The sequence below is a fragment of the Gopherus flavomarginatus genome, chromosome 6, assembly GCF_025201925.1.
Source record: "Gopherus flavomarginatus isolate rGopFla2 chromosome 6, rGopFla2.mat.asm, whole genome shotgun sequence".
Lineage (NCBI taxonomy): Eukaryota > Metazoa > Chordata > Testudines > Testudinidae > Gopherus > Gopherus flavomarginatus.
The window spans coordinates 17,219,927-17,235,919 of NC_066622.1; the positions used below are offsets into that span (position 1 = coordinate 17,219,927).

The following is a 15,993-nucleotide window of genomic DNA, read 5'->3' on the forward strand; positions in this document are numbered from 1 at the left end:
CAAGGGCACCTACTCACAGGCTTCTAGCTCCCTGGCTGTAACCTCTCTGGGATGGAGACATACGCCTCTCTCCCCATATGTCTTTCTCCTTAGAGATGGTGAATAATGCAATTGTCACAATTATAAGTTACCACACAACACTTCCTATGCAATCCTGTTTTATTCTTGCGGTATAAATGTTACAGAGAAAACGTAGTAAAAATAACAGAAGAACCTACACAAAAGCAAATAAGCTTCCCAGAGCTCACCCTACTTGCTCCATCATGTTCTCTGGTAGGTGATTCCTTCAAAAGAGGTCTCTTTTGTTGTCACAAGTTCATAACAGCATTAGCTTGGAACTAGTATGCAGTCTTATGGGGCCTCAGTAAGCCAAGTCCTTCCAACCCTTCCCTAAGGATTGAGGCCCTGCATGGCCCAGAGGTCTTGTCCTTTGATATATCAGGAAGACGGCCCTAAGCTTGTGTAAAACCAGACTGTTTATAAAAAAAAACAAACGTCTTTTGTCTGTTGGTCCCTGGAAAATCCAGACGGAGTCTTTGAACTCTTCTCCGGTAACAGGTGATCAGAATCTGCTATATTGTTGAACACACTCTTCTGAAGTTCCCATTATCTCCCAAAGATTGTATTAATCCTCCTTCCTACTAAGGAAGTTCCCACAAAAGCATACACATTTATACTTTCAATACAATGGACCCCAAAGATATTAAATTTAGTAAGGTATATTAACTGAATTCGTAAGGTTTTCCCATATCTGTCACAAATGTGTCCAGCTGTGTACACTTTTGTACACGAGGAATGCTGACTCTCTCTCTCACACACACATTTTATGTATGGATGCATAGATAGATAGATAAATAAAGTTATATAGATATAGTTTAGGGACAGGTAGGTAATATTTGCTGAATAAAGTATACAAGAAATTTCATAAATACACTTCTACCCCAATATAATGTGACCCAATATAATATGAATTCGGATATAATGCGGTAAAGCAGTGCTCTGGGGAGACAGGGCTGCATACTCCAGTGGATCAAAGCAAGTTTGATATAAAGCGGTTTCACCTATAAGGCAGTAAGATTTTTTGGCTCCTGAGGACAGCGTTATATTGAGGTAGAGGTGTATTATTCAAATATTATATTGGATTAATATTTTTTGACTAGCCCTAGTTTTGTTTCTTTACTTTTTTACTTAAACTATGATTTTTCTTAAAAAAAATCCAATAAATAACTATTTTTGTAGTCCCATTGTCAGTCACATTATTTGTTTATCACAATTTGCTGTGACATAAAGGAACAATGGCTAAGGCGCTATACTCGTATCAGACTATTGGGTTCAATTTCAGGCTCTACTATGGAGTTCCTGTGTGACCTTGGGAAAATCATTTAATCTCTCTGTGCCCGTGTCCCCTACCTGTAAAATGGGGATAATATTTAGAGTGTAAGTTCTTTGGTGCAGGATGTGTGCAGCACCGAACACAATGGGACCCTAATTCCATTGCTAATGTAATACAAATAAGAAATAATAAAACATTTAAAATAATTATTCTTGAAGCATCACTGCTTATTTCCTTGTTGGTATTTGGTGACAGCACTAGTTCATTTGACTGTATACATTTGGAATCTTTAAGCTAAGGTTCTGCATTTTGATGGCAATCGATGGATTTTGAAGGACTCATTAATTCCTAAAGGAAGAGGAGAGAAGTGCATAGTAAATGCATGAATACTGTGCTTCTTCAGGTTGCATGTACAGTAGGCATGTTAACTGAATTCTCCTGAGCTTCTTTTAGTTTGATTCTTTCCATTCTTTATTTGGCTATGTCTTTCAATGAGAGACTGGTATATGAAAGGCAGAATGTAGCATCAGACTTTAAAATACCATCACTGCATTGTTTTATTGTACTTTCTTCATTCAGAGACTCCAATGTTTTCAGCATACAGAGTCCAGCCTCCCTCTCTCTATCTAAGATGGATCCCTGTTGATTGTACTGCCATTTCTGTGGTTAGGACCTGATTTGCCATTGTGAATTCTTTGTCTATAAATTGAATGGTCACAGTGTCAAGGATTGAAGATTCATTTTTTTCATTTAAAAATGCAATAAAAAAATGAAATCATAACCACATTCTTCAAAATCCTGCCCTGGCTAACCACCTTCATTTCTTTAATGCTGCATGAAGTGGATTGACTTGTATTTAGCACCCAGAGAATTCTGTTCCTCAACATCCTTCTCTCTGTGTGTGTGTGTGTGTGTGTGTTTTTATGTGCAGGGCAGGAGAGAATTGGAAAAGATTCCCATTATGAACAAGAGGGGAAAGTTCAGTTTGTGATTGATGCTGTGTATGCCATGGCTCATGCTCTCCATCATATGAACAAGGATCTTTGTGCTGATTACCCTGGGATCTGTCCGGAGATGGAACAAGCAGGAGGCAAGAAATTGCTGAAGTATATACGCAATGTTAACTTCAATGGTGAGTCCAAAGCAATATGTATCCAAAGCACTTCAGAGAACATAAGATTTTTAAATTTAATTAGTCAATCAATTATTTATTATTTCACTGGATTTCTTAGCAAATGGAGTGGCCATCATTTATGTAGTTCATGTTTAGCATTCATTTGACTGTGTACTGCTTTCCTTGAAGCAGTGAGTTTTGTATATATGATTATATTTCTGACGTGCAGTACTCCAGCTAGCCAAGTCCTTAACTTATATTGTGCAAAAGGTACTAAACTGTGCATCCATTTTATGATGGCTGCACTTAGAAATTAGGATGAAACCACTGAAGTCTGCTAATAACCTCAAAATTTTCTCTCATTAGCAAAAGTGGGTGATAGGCAAAAATATATATCCCATCTGTCTGATTTATATAATGCCTAATTTGGACCTCACTGCTTAAAAAAGAAACCCACAGCAACTATGGACAATGCATAGTTTTTTAGCATCATCCAAACCATATCCTTTGATGTGTATCATTTCCACCTACCTGGGGCAAAAAAAAAGGTAACTATTTGTCACACAGGACTCAGCCTGTCTGTCATTTTCACTAGGACAACAGTTTAGAGTGTAAGGGACAGATTCATTTTCAGGTTTCAAATCAAGTGATTTAGACCTGCTAACCAGAAAGTCCCCTGTGGTGAAGGTTGTTGCAACTTCCATTTCTCTAGAAGGCTTAGAGTGAGAATACAGCACAAAAGGCAAATGTGGATGTGGACAAGCTAAAGTTAGTTTGATCCAGTATATCACCTCAGGTGCCTACGATTCATCCTCCTAATAAAGGTGCTCCCGCTGATCCCAATAAGGACATTGGCAACCCTAACACCAGCCCTTCCTTGAGGTACAGGATAGCCTTTCATATATACTTCCCTGTGCTAGTGTCTATGAATCTGGCCTAAATACTATAGCAGGATTTCCCAACCTCTGAAAATTTTGTTTAACATACATGAGGAGATTCCTGTGAGCCCACCCCCACCACCAGGACAATTGAACAGTCACAGAAGTTAGCTTGTAATACGAACATTTTTTCCTCCTTATAAACTTTGCTAATACATGTAGCAAGAGTTTTTTAAACTGTTTGCCTCAGCACTCTGCAAGAGGGAGAACCAGACTTACATTTTAAAACCTGTTAGCCTAAAGTTAGACATCTAAATCCATTTTTAGGCCTAAATGAGGATTCATGTTCAAAAGTGATGAATGGGAGTCATGCAACTCTTAGTGAAGTTTTGGTGATAGCCAAAGATGCTCAGCACCTCTGAAAATCAGTTTTGTGACCCTACTGAGACTATTCACAAACTGAAAGTTTGGCATGAGCTAACGTGCTTTACTGGATCAAGGTTTTATTTAGGTGCCTGCCTATGGAAAGAAGTGTTTGACTTTGGGTTCATAAGGCTTGAAAACATTGGCCACCTTCTCTGCTCCTAGGAATTTACAATCTAATAACTAGAGAGGGAGAGATTGAGAAAAGAAAAGGGACTGGGAGACCCAGATGAGGAAGATAAATCTTGTACTTCGTGGTCTAACTTCATCACTGTAGTCAGGAAGGATTTTTTTCCTCCAAGTAAAGCATTGCAGAACTGGCATAGAGTATCAAATGAGATGCAGGAGATATTTTTCCCTCTTCTTTGGATTAGCTGGTGCTAGCTATTGCCAGAAGCCAAATACTGCTGGACTAATAAACTGAGCAGATAGTATTATTTTTTGCTTTATAACATTGTTTGTGTTCTTTTTCCAGAAATAGGAAGATATGGAAAATCCTATTTTCAGAGAAATATGGTATTTGTGTAAATTTTACTAATTTGGCCATCCTGGAATTCTGTAGCAGATCATTTATCTCTCTCTCCTCCAGAAGCCTCAAGGAGGCACTTGGAAAGTAGCGCAGTTCAATGGCCATCCTATCATTTTAAGAGAGCTGAGGAAATAATTGACTTAGTAGATTTTACCTGGATTTCAGTTTTCTCAAGTATATTCATTATTTCAATTTATTCACCCATTTTTTTTGCAAGATTTTTTCATAGACTCATAGACTCTAGGACTGGAAGGGACCTCGAGAGGTCATCGAGTCCAGTCCCCTGCCCTCATGGCAGGACCAAATACTGTCTAGACCATCCCTAATAGACATTTATCTAACCTACTCTTAAATATCTCCAGAGATGGAGATTCCACAACTTCCCTAGGCAATCTGTTCCAGTGTTTAACTACCCTGATGGTTAGGAACTTTTTCCTAATGTCCAACCTAAATCTTCCTTGCTGCAGTTTAAGCCCATTGCTTCTTGTTCTATCATTAGAGGCTAAGGTGAACAAGTTTTCTCCCTCCTCCTGATGACACCCTTTTAGATACCTGAAAACTGCTATCATGTCCCCTCTCAGTCTTCTCTTTTCCAAACTAAACAAACCCAATTCCTTCAGCCTTCCTTCATAGGTCATGTTCTCAAGACCTTTAATCATTCTCATTGCTCTTCTCTGGACCCTCTCCAGTTTCTCCACATCTTTCTTGAAATGCGGTGCCCAGAACTGGACACAATACTCCAGTTGAGGCCTAACCAGTGCAGAGTAAAGCAGAAGAATGACTTCTCGTGTCTTGTTTACAACACACCTGTTAATGCATCCCAGAATCATGTTTGGTTTTTTTGCAACAGTACCACACTGTTGACTCATATTAAGCTTGTGGTCCACTATGACCCCTAGATCTTTCTGCCATACTCCTTCCTAGACAGTCTCCTCCCATTCTGTATGTGTGAAACTGACTGTTCCTTCCTAAGTGGAGCACTTTGCATTTATCTTTATTGAACTTCATCCTATTTACCTCAGACCATTTCTCCAATTTGTCCAGATCGTTTTGAATTTTGACCCTGTCCTCCAAAGCAGTTGCAATCCCTCCCAGTTTGGTATCGTCCGCAAACTTAATAAGTGTACTTTCTATGCCAACATCTAAATCGTTGATGAAGATATTGAACAGAGACGGTTCCAAAACAGACCCCTGCGGAACCCCACTTGTTATACCTTTCCAGCAGGATTGGGAGCCATTAATAACTACTCTCTGAGTACGGTTATTCAGCCAGTTACGCACCCACCTTATAGTAGCCCCATCTAATTTATACTTTTCTAGTTTGTCTATAAGAATATCATGCGAGACCGTATCAAATGCCTTACTAAAGTCTAGGTATATCACATCCACCGCTTCTCCTTTATCCACAAGGCTCGTTATCCTATCAAAGAATGCTATCAGATTAGTTTGACACGATTTGTTCTTTACAAATCCATGCTGGCTATTCTCTATCACCTTACCACCTTCCAAGTGTTTGCAGATGATTTATTTAATTACTTGCTCCATTATTTTCCCTGGCACAGAAGTTGAACTAACTGGTCTGTAGTTTCCTGGGTTGTTTTTATTTCCCTTTTTATAGATGGGCACTATATTTGCCCTTTTCCAGTCTTTTGGAATCTCCCCCGTCTCCCATGATTTCCTAAAGATAATAGCTAGAGGCTCAGATACCTCCTCTATTAACTCCTTGAGTATTCTAGGATGCATTTCATCAGGCCCTGGTGACTTACAGGCATCTAACTTTTCTAAGTGATTTTTTACTTGCTCTTTTTTATTTTATCTTCTAAACCTACCCTCTTCCCGTAAGCATTCACTATATTAGACATTCCTTCAGACTTCTCAGTGAAGACCGAAACGAAGAAGTCATTAAGCATCTCTGCCATTTCCAAGTCTCCCGTTACTGTTTCCCCCTCCTCACTGAGCAGTGGGCCTACCCTGTCCTTCGTCTTCCTCTTGCTTCTAATGTATTGATAAAAAGTCTTCTTGTTTCCCTTTATTCCCATAGCTAGTTTGAGCTCATTTTGTGCCTTTGCCTTTCTAATCTTGCCTCTGCATTCCTGTGTTATTTGCCTATATTCGTCCTTTGTAATCTGACCTAGTTTCCATTTTTTATATGACGCCTTTTTATTTTGTAGGTCATGCAAGATCTCGTGGTTAAGCCCAGGTGGTCTTTTGCCATATTTTCTATCTTTCCTAACCATCGGAATAGCTTGCTTTTGGGCCCTTAATAGCGTCCCTTTGAAAAACTGCCAACTCTCCTCAGTTGTTTTTCCCCTCAGTCTTGATTCCCATGGGACCTTACCTATCAGCTCTCTGAGCTTACCAAAATCCACTTTCCTGAAATCCATTGTCTCTATTTTGCTGTACTCCCTTCTACCCTTCCTTAGAATTGCAAACTCTATGATTTCATGATCACTTTCACCCAAGCTTCCTTCTACTTTCAAATTCTCAACGAGTTCCTCCCTATTTGTTAAAATCAAGTCTAGAACAGCTTCCCCCCTAGTAGCTTTTTCAACTTTCAGAAATAAAAAGTTGTCTGCAATGCAGTCCAGGAACTTATTGGATAGTCTGTGCCCCACGGTGTTATTTTCCCAACATATATCTGGATAGTTGAAGTCCCCCATCACCACCAAATCTTGGGCTTTGGATGATTTTGTTAGTTGTTTGAAAAAAGCCTCATCCACCTCTTCCACCTGATTAGGTGGCCTGTAGTAGACTCCCAGCACAACATCACCCGTGTGTTTTACCCCTTTTAGCCTAACCCAGAGACTCTCAACACTCCCATCTCCTATGTCCATCTCTACCTCAGTCCAAGTGTGTACATTCTTAATATATAAGGCAACACCTCCTCCCTTTTTCCCCTGTCTATCCTTCCTGAGCAAACTATACCCATCCACACCAACATTCAGTCGTGTGTATTATCGCACCAAGTTTCAGTAATGCCAACAATGTCATAGTTATATTTATTTATTAGCACTTCCAGTTCTTCCTGCTTATTACCCATACTTCTTGCATTTGTATATAGGCATCTAAGATATTGGTTTGATCTTTCCTCTAGTTGTGGTTGGTTACATAAGCCATACGTATTTTTTTTAATACAACTCATAAACACCATGGAGGCTTCAAGAAGGTAGCAGAACTTAAAATAATAATTTTAACCTATTTGTTCTCTTGGCCATTTAAGGCTGGCCCTAGATAATGTTCCTGGAAACATTAGGTGTCTTTAAGATTTATTATTCATATGCAGAGTTTACTTTCTCTTGGCCCATTCACATGAAATAATTGCATACATGTTTGTGCACATAGCTGCAAAGGGTGCAGTCACATCCGAGGCTCATTGCCAAGCCTCTGGAGAGATGTTCTTGGAGCACTGTTCCCTTTCTATTTCATGCCCCCATCTATTATAAAATATACCAGGTCCATAATGTTCTATTACTGTAGTCACAATAAATGTGTGTGCTTTCGTAGTTGTGAAGGGGTAGGGCCAGTTTGTCTGGCTTGTCTAACTCTGTGCCAGGCCTTTTGCAGAAGGGCTATTGGGAACCCTGTCTCCCTGCTGAGTCAAGCAGTGTCCTATCCTATGTAAAGTATACCCCTTCCCAAACGAACACCTGCTGGTATGAGCTTAAAATTTCTTCTTGCATCAGTGAGAGTGAAACTCAATTGCCCAGCACTACAGGAACATAAGTGAAGAGTGAATACACAGAATTTTTGTTGCCATATTTTCTCCTTTCTGCTTTGGGATATCACGTCAGAGGTGAATGTCTTATGCACTACTATAATTCACTAAAAAGATAGAGCCAGACTGTGACAAGTGCACAGGGGTGGGGGATGGGAAGGGCAGAGCATGAGGACACTATGTCCTGGTGGCATGGTACATTCCAAGCCCTTGTTGTTGCTACAGTCCTTGCACTTGGAGAGCACCAAGATCAATCCTTTGGTATACTTCTGATGGTGCATGCCATCCCAATTGGATCTGGAAAAAGCAGAGTCCATGGCCTAAATGTGTTGCAAACTGTGTTGTTCTCCTACATATTGAGCCACTCAGCTGAGTGCCCCCTTTCGGTGCAGCGTCCAGGGAGGGTAGGACAGCTACACACTGCTTCTGGGAGGGCCAGTGGCTGAATGTCACCATTTGACATATACATCATTAAACTTCAGCTTTCTCATTCTTGTTACAAGACTTCTAATGAGAACAGAGAATGGCACAACATGAATCCTTTCTCCTGACAGTGTGAAGGGAAAAAAATGTGTATCCCATTCTCTTGCATTTTAAGTCTATGATTCAATCCTATTTAGGTATGCAGACAGATCTCCTTGTAACTACGCAGCTGAAATCCTCTTTCCTGTGCATGCTTCAGGGACTTTTTCCCCCCTTACAAAGACCATGACATTCATAAAGAAATCACTCAAGCGATATTTTAATGAATAGACTGTGGATTTGTAGTCAGAGCACAGTATGAATTCAATTGTTGTCTCACAGTGTTGAGAATAATTTTTTTAAAAGTCCAGATGCAGTAAGATTCTGAATATTAAACTCATGATGCAAAGTGTCTGTGTTCTCCCTCTCCTCCAAAATGACCTGAAAAATGATGGATTATTTTTATATGAACCACAGCTGCTCCTCAGAACTGCAGTGACTGTGAGTCATAAAAAGACTAGCTTGTCACACTTAACAAGACTCTGACCCTTCTCCTATTGCACTTTTCTTCATGATGAGTTTTTTGTGGTGATTTAGAGACACAAATCCTGCAAAATCCAATAAATTGTGTCTTTGCAGTGAGATTTTTTCATGTGAAAGGGGCATCATGTACTGAATTTAGTGTGTGTGTTACTTGTTCTTTGGGAACAGATGGATTAATATTTTATAACACTACTGAATGTGCAGGCAGCACCAGGGAAGAGCATGTTACTAGGTTTCCAGGTTGCCTGATGGGACTGTGGAGTCTTACAATTCTTAATGAAAGAAAAAAAAAGATGTATGTCAGCCTGTATCCCCCCAAAAATCTTCCTCCTCCCTGTTATAATAAGAAAAATTAAAATAATAAATAGCACCAGTTATGAAAATAATATGCTTCAGCCTGCAGGTTTCCTGGTACCACTTCTCATTGTTTCTTATAGTCTGAATAAATAAACAGAGCACAGAATAAAATACTGTAGTAACTTTAAAACAGGCACATGAAAGAGTTAGGCGCTTGCAATCAAATGGTGGGCACTGTGCACCAAAATGTGCTGTCAGACCCACACTAGGATCAAAGACAGGCAACTCAGAAATCATCTGCTTGAATTATACCCTGAGATGATTACAACTATGTACCATTCCTTACTCTGAATAGCTGCCCCCACTTTTCACTTCCTTTTGGTGTGTGGGTAGATTTCCAGATGAAGTAAATTTAAACTCATGAAAGAGGACAAACCTGAAAAAGTAGCCAATATCAATTATGCTGCTAATTATTACTATAAATACATACTAATGGTGAATACATATTAATATAGAAGCACATTTAAAATTATTTTGCTGTACTTAACTTAGAATATAACACATGATGATTCTAGAGAGAGAACCACACTGGGTAGGGTGGGCAAGCTGCATAGATGATGTCTGGAAGAATTATGCATTTAGAGGCCAGGAGTAGGCATCCAGCACCAGATTAAGAAGAGCACTTGAGCACATGCTTAATGATAATCACATACTCAAGAGATTTCTTGAACAGCGGGACTTTCATGAATCAGGGAGCAGGCTAACCAGCAGCAGTAACCACTCCTGTGGAGCAGCAGTGATATTTAAGAACTGCATTAAAAAGCTGCATGAAGGAAGCCATTTTCAGTGCACAACAAGAAGTTGTATTGATCCTACAAAACCCACCAATAATGCTGTATATTATTGGACACTAGCTTCTGGCACTTTACCCAGTTAACTATTTACACATACACTGGCATGTCTCTCTTATACTGCATTCTGGTGACAATACACATTGTCATTAGGAAAGCTTGCCAGGCCCTGACTGTTGCACAGGGCCATATCCCTGCAGGGCATTGAACACTGTCAGCAAAATTAATGGTTCACCATCACTACCAGCAAGTGCAAGCAGCCAAACTATCTACTTATGTTTAACAGCCCAGGAGTGAAAAGGGGCTCCCTACTCTCTTGCTCCCCAACACAGTCTCCCTTCAGCAGCTGTCATTTGGTCTTTTTCATTTATAGATTCCACTTAAAAACTAGATATCACGCTAATCTGCAGATATGACTGTAGAGAGCTTTGTTATTTCATAGGGCAACTTTTAACCTAGACTCTGTTGATACACACCAAGTTTATTCTGCATCTGTTTAAAAGGAGAAAAAAACCTATAGTTTTATGCATGCAGATGTATGTGAGTTAATACCCTATCTGCATTACTGCCCAATTTATAGAATAGATCCTCAAGTGGTGAAAATTTACATCTGGTGAAGATCTGACCCCTATTTGTGTAAAAATACCCATTTTTTGTGTCAGTGTCATTTATTTGGAACGTAAGGATATACCCACAAATATTGATGGTGCATTGGAGTGGGGGGCAGATTGGGCTCTTATGCTCTGAATTGTATTATTTTATGTTAGTTGCAACAACATGTAGCTTGGCTAATCATATAAATGCTTTAAAAAGTCATGATTAGCTAAATCCCATTTACTATTTTTGCCGACTTTGAGAAGGAATTTATGAATTATCACCCTTATGCACCTAAAAAATGGTTTCCCACCATAAACGTATTCCAGCTGCATGAATCCGATATACAACAGTTACATATCTGCTTAGTACCCGTAAGGAGTTAGAGACAGGAGATTTCTGTGGAAGATTTTCGGTACCAGTCTTTGAACTTAATCAGTGTCTGATCTCAGAGAGGCTGCAGTACAGACAAGAAATAATTTTACTAGGGTTAGAATTTGGAAACTATGCTAATTCACTCCTTCAAACCTTCTTTCACTCACTGAAATTCAGTGAAGAGTACGAATCATGAGGAAAACCATAAATGTAAAGTTCAGTGCTACAACTGAAGAGATATTTCATACCACCCCCAAGCAATGTGATAGGATATACTAATGATCTCCTGTCTTGACACAATATTGCTTTATGTCACAGAAACCTATTTTAATACATCTTGAAACTCATGTAATCCTGGAAGTTTTCAGTTAGATCTATCTGAAAATACTAAATTTCTTTGAAGTCTCGTTTAAGAAGTAGCCATACAGCCCTATAGTGTTAACTGAGCTGCAAATTTTCTGGTTGGGATTCTTTTCGCAACAGCATCTCTAACATAATAATTAGCTATCATAATTCAATGCCTGTCTGTCATATAAGGTATGCCCCCTTATTCTAACCTGTCTTGTTTGGTTGCACTAAGAGGATTAGGTGCTGGAGACCACCACCTCCTAGAAAGCTCCTGGATAGGTGAATCTCAGGATAGGCACATATTACAAAGCTCAGGGGCAGGGACGCTGGAACAATCTGTATAGTGGGGGTGTTGAGAGCCATTGAACCAAACTGTAAACCCTGTATATGAAGGGAGATATTTCAAACCAGGGTTTCTGGCAGCACCCCTAGTTCCAGCACCTATGCCCAGTGGGAGGCTACACTAATACTCAGTTCTGGTCTACAGCCCCAAAAGGATTGTTGCCATGAGCTGGCTTGGCGTTTGTGGCCAGACCCATGGATATTCTGCATGCATGATGCACTAGGGGCGTGCACTCAGCTACTTTAGCAGCTTGAAGCATTGTAGAGTGTGTTGCACTCGGGACCTGACCCATCCAAGCAAGGTTGTTCTGAGATCCTTAGCTCTGCTGCTGTCACTTGCCTCTCTCACATCACTCTACCTAGATGCTTCACAAGAATCAGTCCAGAATCTGGCCCCTATTGTTCATGACTAAGCTACTTTTCGGCAGGTATCAGTGTCCTAGGATCTAAACAAAGCAGCATACAAGGAGAGATTAGGAATAGTTTTCCTATAATGTCCTCTGTTCTGTTCCATCTCAGTTGCATGCTGATTACTGGAATAAAAACAAATTATGGAGGAGGAAGCTATTTCTGGATGCCAGTCAAGATTCACTAAACCTGGGCTGTCTTCTGATGGCAGTATCTCTCAGAAGCAGATGGAACATTTTCTGGGGGAAAAAAAATCATTTAGAGGCTCCATTCACAGGACTGATGTTCACTAAAGAACTCCCTTGGGGGGAGCGGGGCAGAGGCGGGGAGGGAAACCTGGGTGATATTTCATGATATGAAGCAAGACTCATGTAGCTTTACTTTACTTTTACTTTTCACCTAGTGGGTATGAGTCATGATAATTAATCACAGAAAGAGGGATAGGATTATGGCACTATGTCCTAAAGCATCCGTTTAAACTGCTGTGATGATGGATGGCCTCTGCCTGAGCTGTGATGCCAGTCTAAAGCTTTTAGCCGTGACAAAATAAATAAAACAAACATTGTAAAGCTTTGGCTGTTTTTGCTTCCTTCCTCAGGCAGTGCTGGCACTCCAGTGATGTTTAATAAAAACGGTGATGCACCGGGGCGCTATGACATCTTTCAGTATCACACAACAAACACTACCACTGCAGGCTACCACCTGATTGGCCAGTGGACCGATGACCTACAGCTCAACGTGAGTCCAATTTACTCTTCACTTGCTCACTTTTATCAGCATATAGTTATTAGGTTGACTTTTGTCACCAAGAAGGAGTCAGGGTAGGCAGGGGCGGCTCTAGGTATTTTGCTGCCCCAAGCAGGGCAGGCAGGCTGCCTTTGGTGGCTTGCCTGTGGGAGGTCCCCGGTCCCGCGGATTCGGTGGCAGCCTGCGGGAGGACTGCTGAAGCCGTGGGACCAGCGGACCCTCCGCAGGCACGCTGCCAAAGGCAGCCTGCCTGCCGCCTTTGCAGTGACCAGCAGAGCTCCCCCGGTGGCTTGCCGCCTCAGGCATGCACTAGGTGTGCTGGCGGCTGGAGCCCCCCCTGAGCGTAGGGGACAGTACTTAATGTTTTTGTAGAATATCTTCTTTTGTTCTGTATGCAGTTTGTTCTCACCTGGTGCCCTATCTGTACTTATTTATACCGAGTTCTGATGACCTTGCCATTTTTTATTGTTGTTTATTTATATTTTGCTCATCAGAGCTCTCTAGCTGCTAACTGGGACAGTGGCTTTTTCTCTGTAATGCATAGCTGCTTGAAACCTTTGGGATTTCATCTTTAGAATTGCAAATTGCTCCAAGTGTTTCCAGCTTGGTGCAAAAGAAATGGATTTGGGGGGTGGATTTTTTCTGAGTGGCTCTCCTTTCCCAGGGGTTGTTTTTATGCACTTAGCTGTGAGGCAGCCCTTACATGTGTGGCAGTCCTTTCATAATGAAGTCTAGCTGAAAGGTAAGGCAATCAAATATCTCCCAGTTATTCTTGACGTTGCCCATGTGAAAGAATGAATATGATTGTTATTTCCTCCGGAAAAGGCAGACTTTGTTCATCTGTGGAGTCTGAGTCTTTAATTTTTAATACATTTTTCATTACAAACCAAAGTCCAGCACAAAAACACACATAGATAAAGAATACCTGCCCCTTGGTCTGTAGAATAGGACTAGCATGTGCCTACCTCAGAGGGGAGTTGTGAGGGTGAAGTCTGTTGTTGATTGTATGGATCTCAGATCCTATGACATTTACACTCCTAAACAGGTGGAAATATTATAATTTGGAAATGTAACTTAATCTAGTACATTTTCTCCTCACTTTAATTAATGTAGTCCATGTCTTAACCAAGTAACACCAGTAATTAATGTGGGGAACCAAGGGTCACTCTTTGCACAATATTGGGCTTCCTCTTAAATTCCATACTCGTTAAGGGATGTGACATGTTTTGTCAGCATTATTCATGCTGCTGTGTTTAATTTAAAACACTCTGTCTTGTTAACTTGCAATTTACAGTTCTTTTCTACCAAAATATCAATATTTTATTATCTAAATACTACTTAATATAAACTACTCATCTTGACCTAATATCATTGAAATCAGAAATTTATGACGCCGTTGTTGTTCTGAAGCAATTGGGTTCAGAGTTTCCATACAAAGCACTTTCCCCCCTGGTCTGGGTTTGGCTAGATTGTGTTACAGGTCTGTCGCACCTTACGCGCATTTAACATGCGCGATTTCAGCTTTACATGGTTGGCAAAAACAAAAACAAAAAAAAGAGAAAAATAACCATTTTAATACTGTACCTGTAGTGCAGGCAATTCCGCCCACCATTCAATTCAATGTAATTTTGACTATATGCGGTTTTCACTTTACGCGCTAACCGCGGAACGGAACCTCCGTGTAAAATGAGACTCGCCTGTATATCAGTGGGTGAGGTTACTACAGCAACTTCTATTCTGTCTGCTCGTGTGTTCCACAGGCCAAATACCTCCAGGAATTACCATTGGTTTGCTAGTTCTCTGTGGAGCATTTCAAGAACAAGGTAACTTTTGCAGCTTCAAAACTAGCTAGAAATTCTCTAGCCAAGGGGACCAGACTACTGGCTGCTATTAAATAGGTCCCAAGAGAAACTGCCAAATCCTGTAGTTCGCCTTGTAGGTTTATTTCTCTGGATGACTCCCTGGATGTATCTGTTTCTCGATTTATATCAGTTTTGCAAACTTCTTCCCACCAATGTGCAAAAGGGGAAAATGTAAGAAGGATGGTCCAGTGAAAAGTGGCGAGCCTTGAACTCAGGAGACCCAGATTCAATTCCCTACTCTGCCACAGACTTCCTGTGTGACCTTGGCAAACTGTGCCCCAGTTTCCCAACTGTAAAACTGGGAAAATGGTACTTCTCTACTTCACATGGCTGTTGTATGGTACATGAGGCACTCAGCCATTACAAAAAGAACAGGAGTACTTGTGGCACCTTAGAGACTAACAAATTTATTTGAGCATAAGCTTTCGTGGGCTACAGCCCACTTCATCGGATGCATGCAGTGGAAAATACAGTAGGAAGATGTGTGTGTATATATATACACACAGAGAACATGAAACAATGGGTATTACCATACACACTCTAATGAGAGTGATCAGTTAAGGTGAGCTATTATCAGCAGCAGAGAAAAAAATTTTTTGTAGTGGTAATCAAAATGGTCCATTTGCAGCAGTTGACAAGAAGATGGGAGGAACAGTGTTGGGGGAGAAATAAACATGGGGAAATAGTTTTACTTGTGTAATGACCCATCCACTCCAAGTCTTTATTTAAGCCTAATTTAATGGGGTCCATTTTGCAAATTAATTCCAATTCAGCAGTCTCTCATTGGAGTCTGTTTTTGAAGTTTTTGTTGTAATATTGTGACTTTTAGGTCTGTAATTGAGTGACCAGGGAGATTGAAGTGTTCTCCAACTGGTGATGTAATAGCAAAGGTTGTTTTTTTGTTTTGGGTTGTTGTGTTTTTTTGCTGTAGATAAATAACATATTTGGGGTTTTTTCCTCTCTCATTTTCACCACCTCCCCCTGATAAAGAATGAGAAAATAGATTTTGCTATTAAATGTTCATGGCAGTTTTGCAAGGCTGATGTAGTATATTCAGTTTATATTGAAGAGGTCAAAATGCAATTTACGTTCACATTCACATTTGTTCTTTGGGGTTTTTTTTGAAGGTGGGTAGTTTTATTCTTGATACTTTTGATAACTCTAGGATATGT

The 15,993-nt window shown here is 40.3% G+C and overlaps 1 protein-coding gene across 4 annotated transcripts in view; it reads left to right on the top strand.

The window, feature by feature from the left end:
• The window catches only part of GRM7 (glutamate metabotropic receptor 7), a 549,943-nt gene that overhangs the window by 348,566 nt on the left and 185,384 nt on the right, over nt 1-15,993 (top strand). For all 4 annotated transcript variants that reach the window (XM_050957328.1, XM_050957327.1, XM_050957325.1 and 1 more), the window contains exons 6-7: nt 2,265-2,465; nt 12,811-12,950. In XM_050957328.1, coding sequence (XP_050813285.1) covers nt 2,265-2,465; nt 12,811-12,950 — 341 coding nt within the window. The remainder of the gene's footprint in view (nt 1-2,264; nt 2,466-12,810; nt 12,951-15,993) is intronic.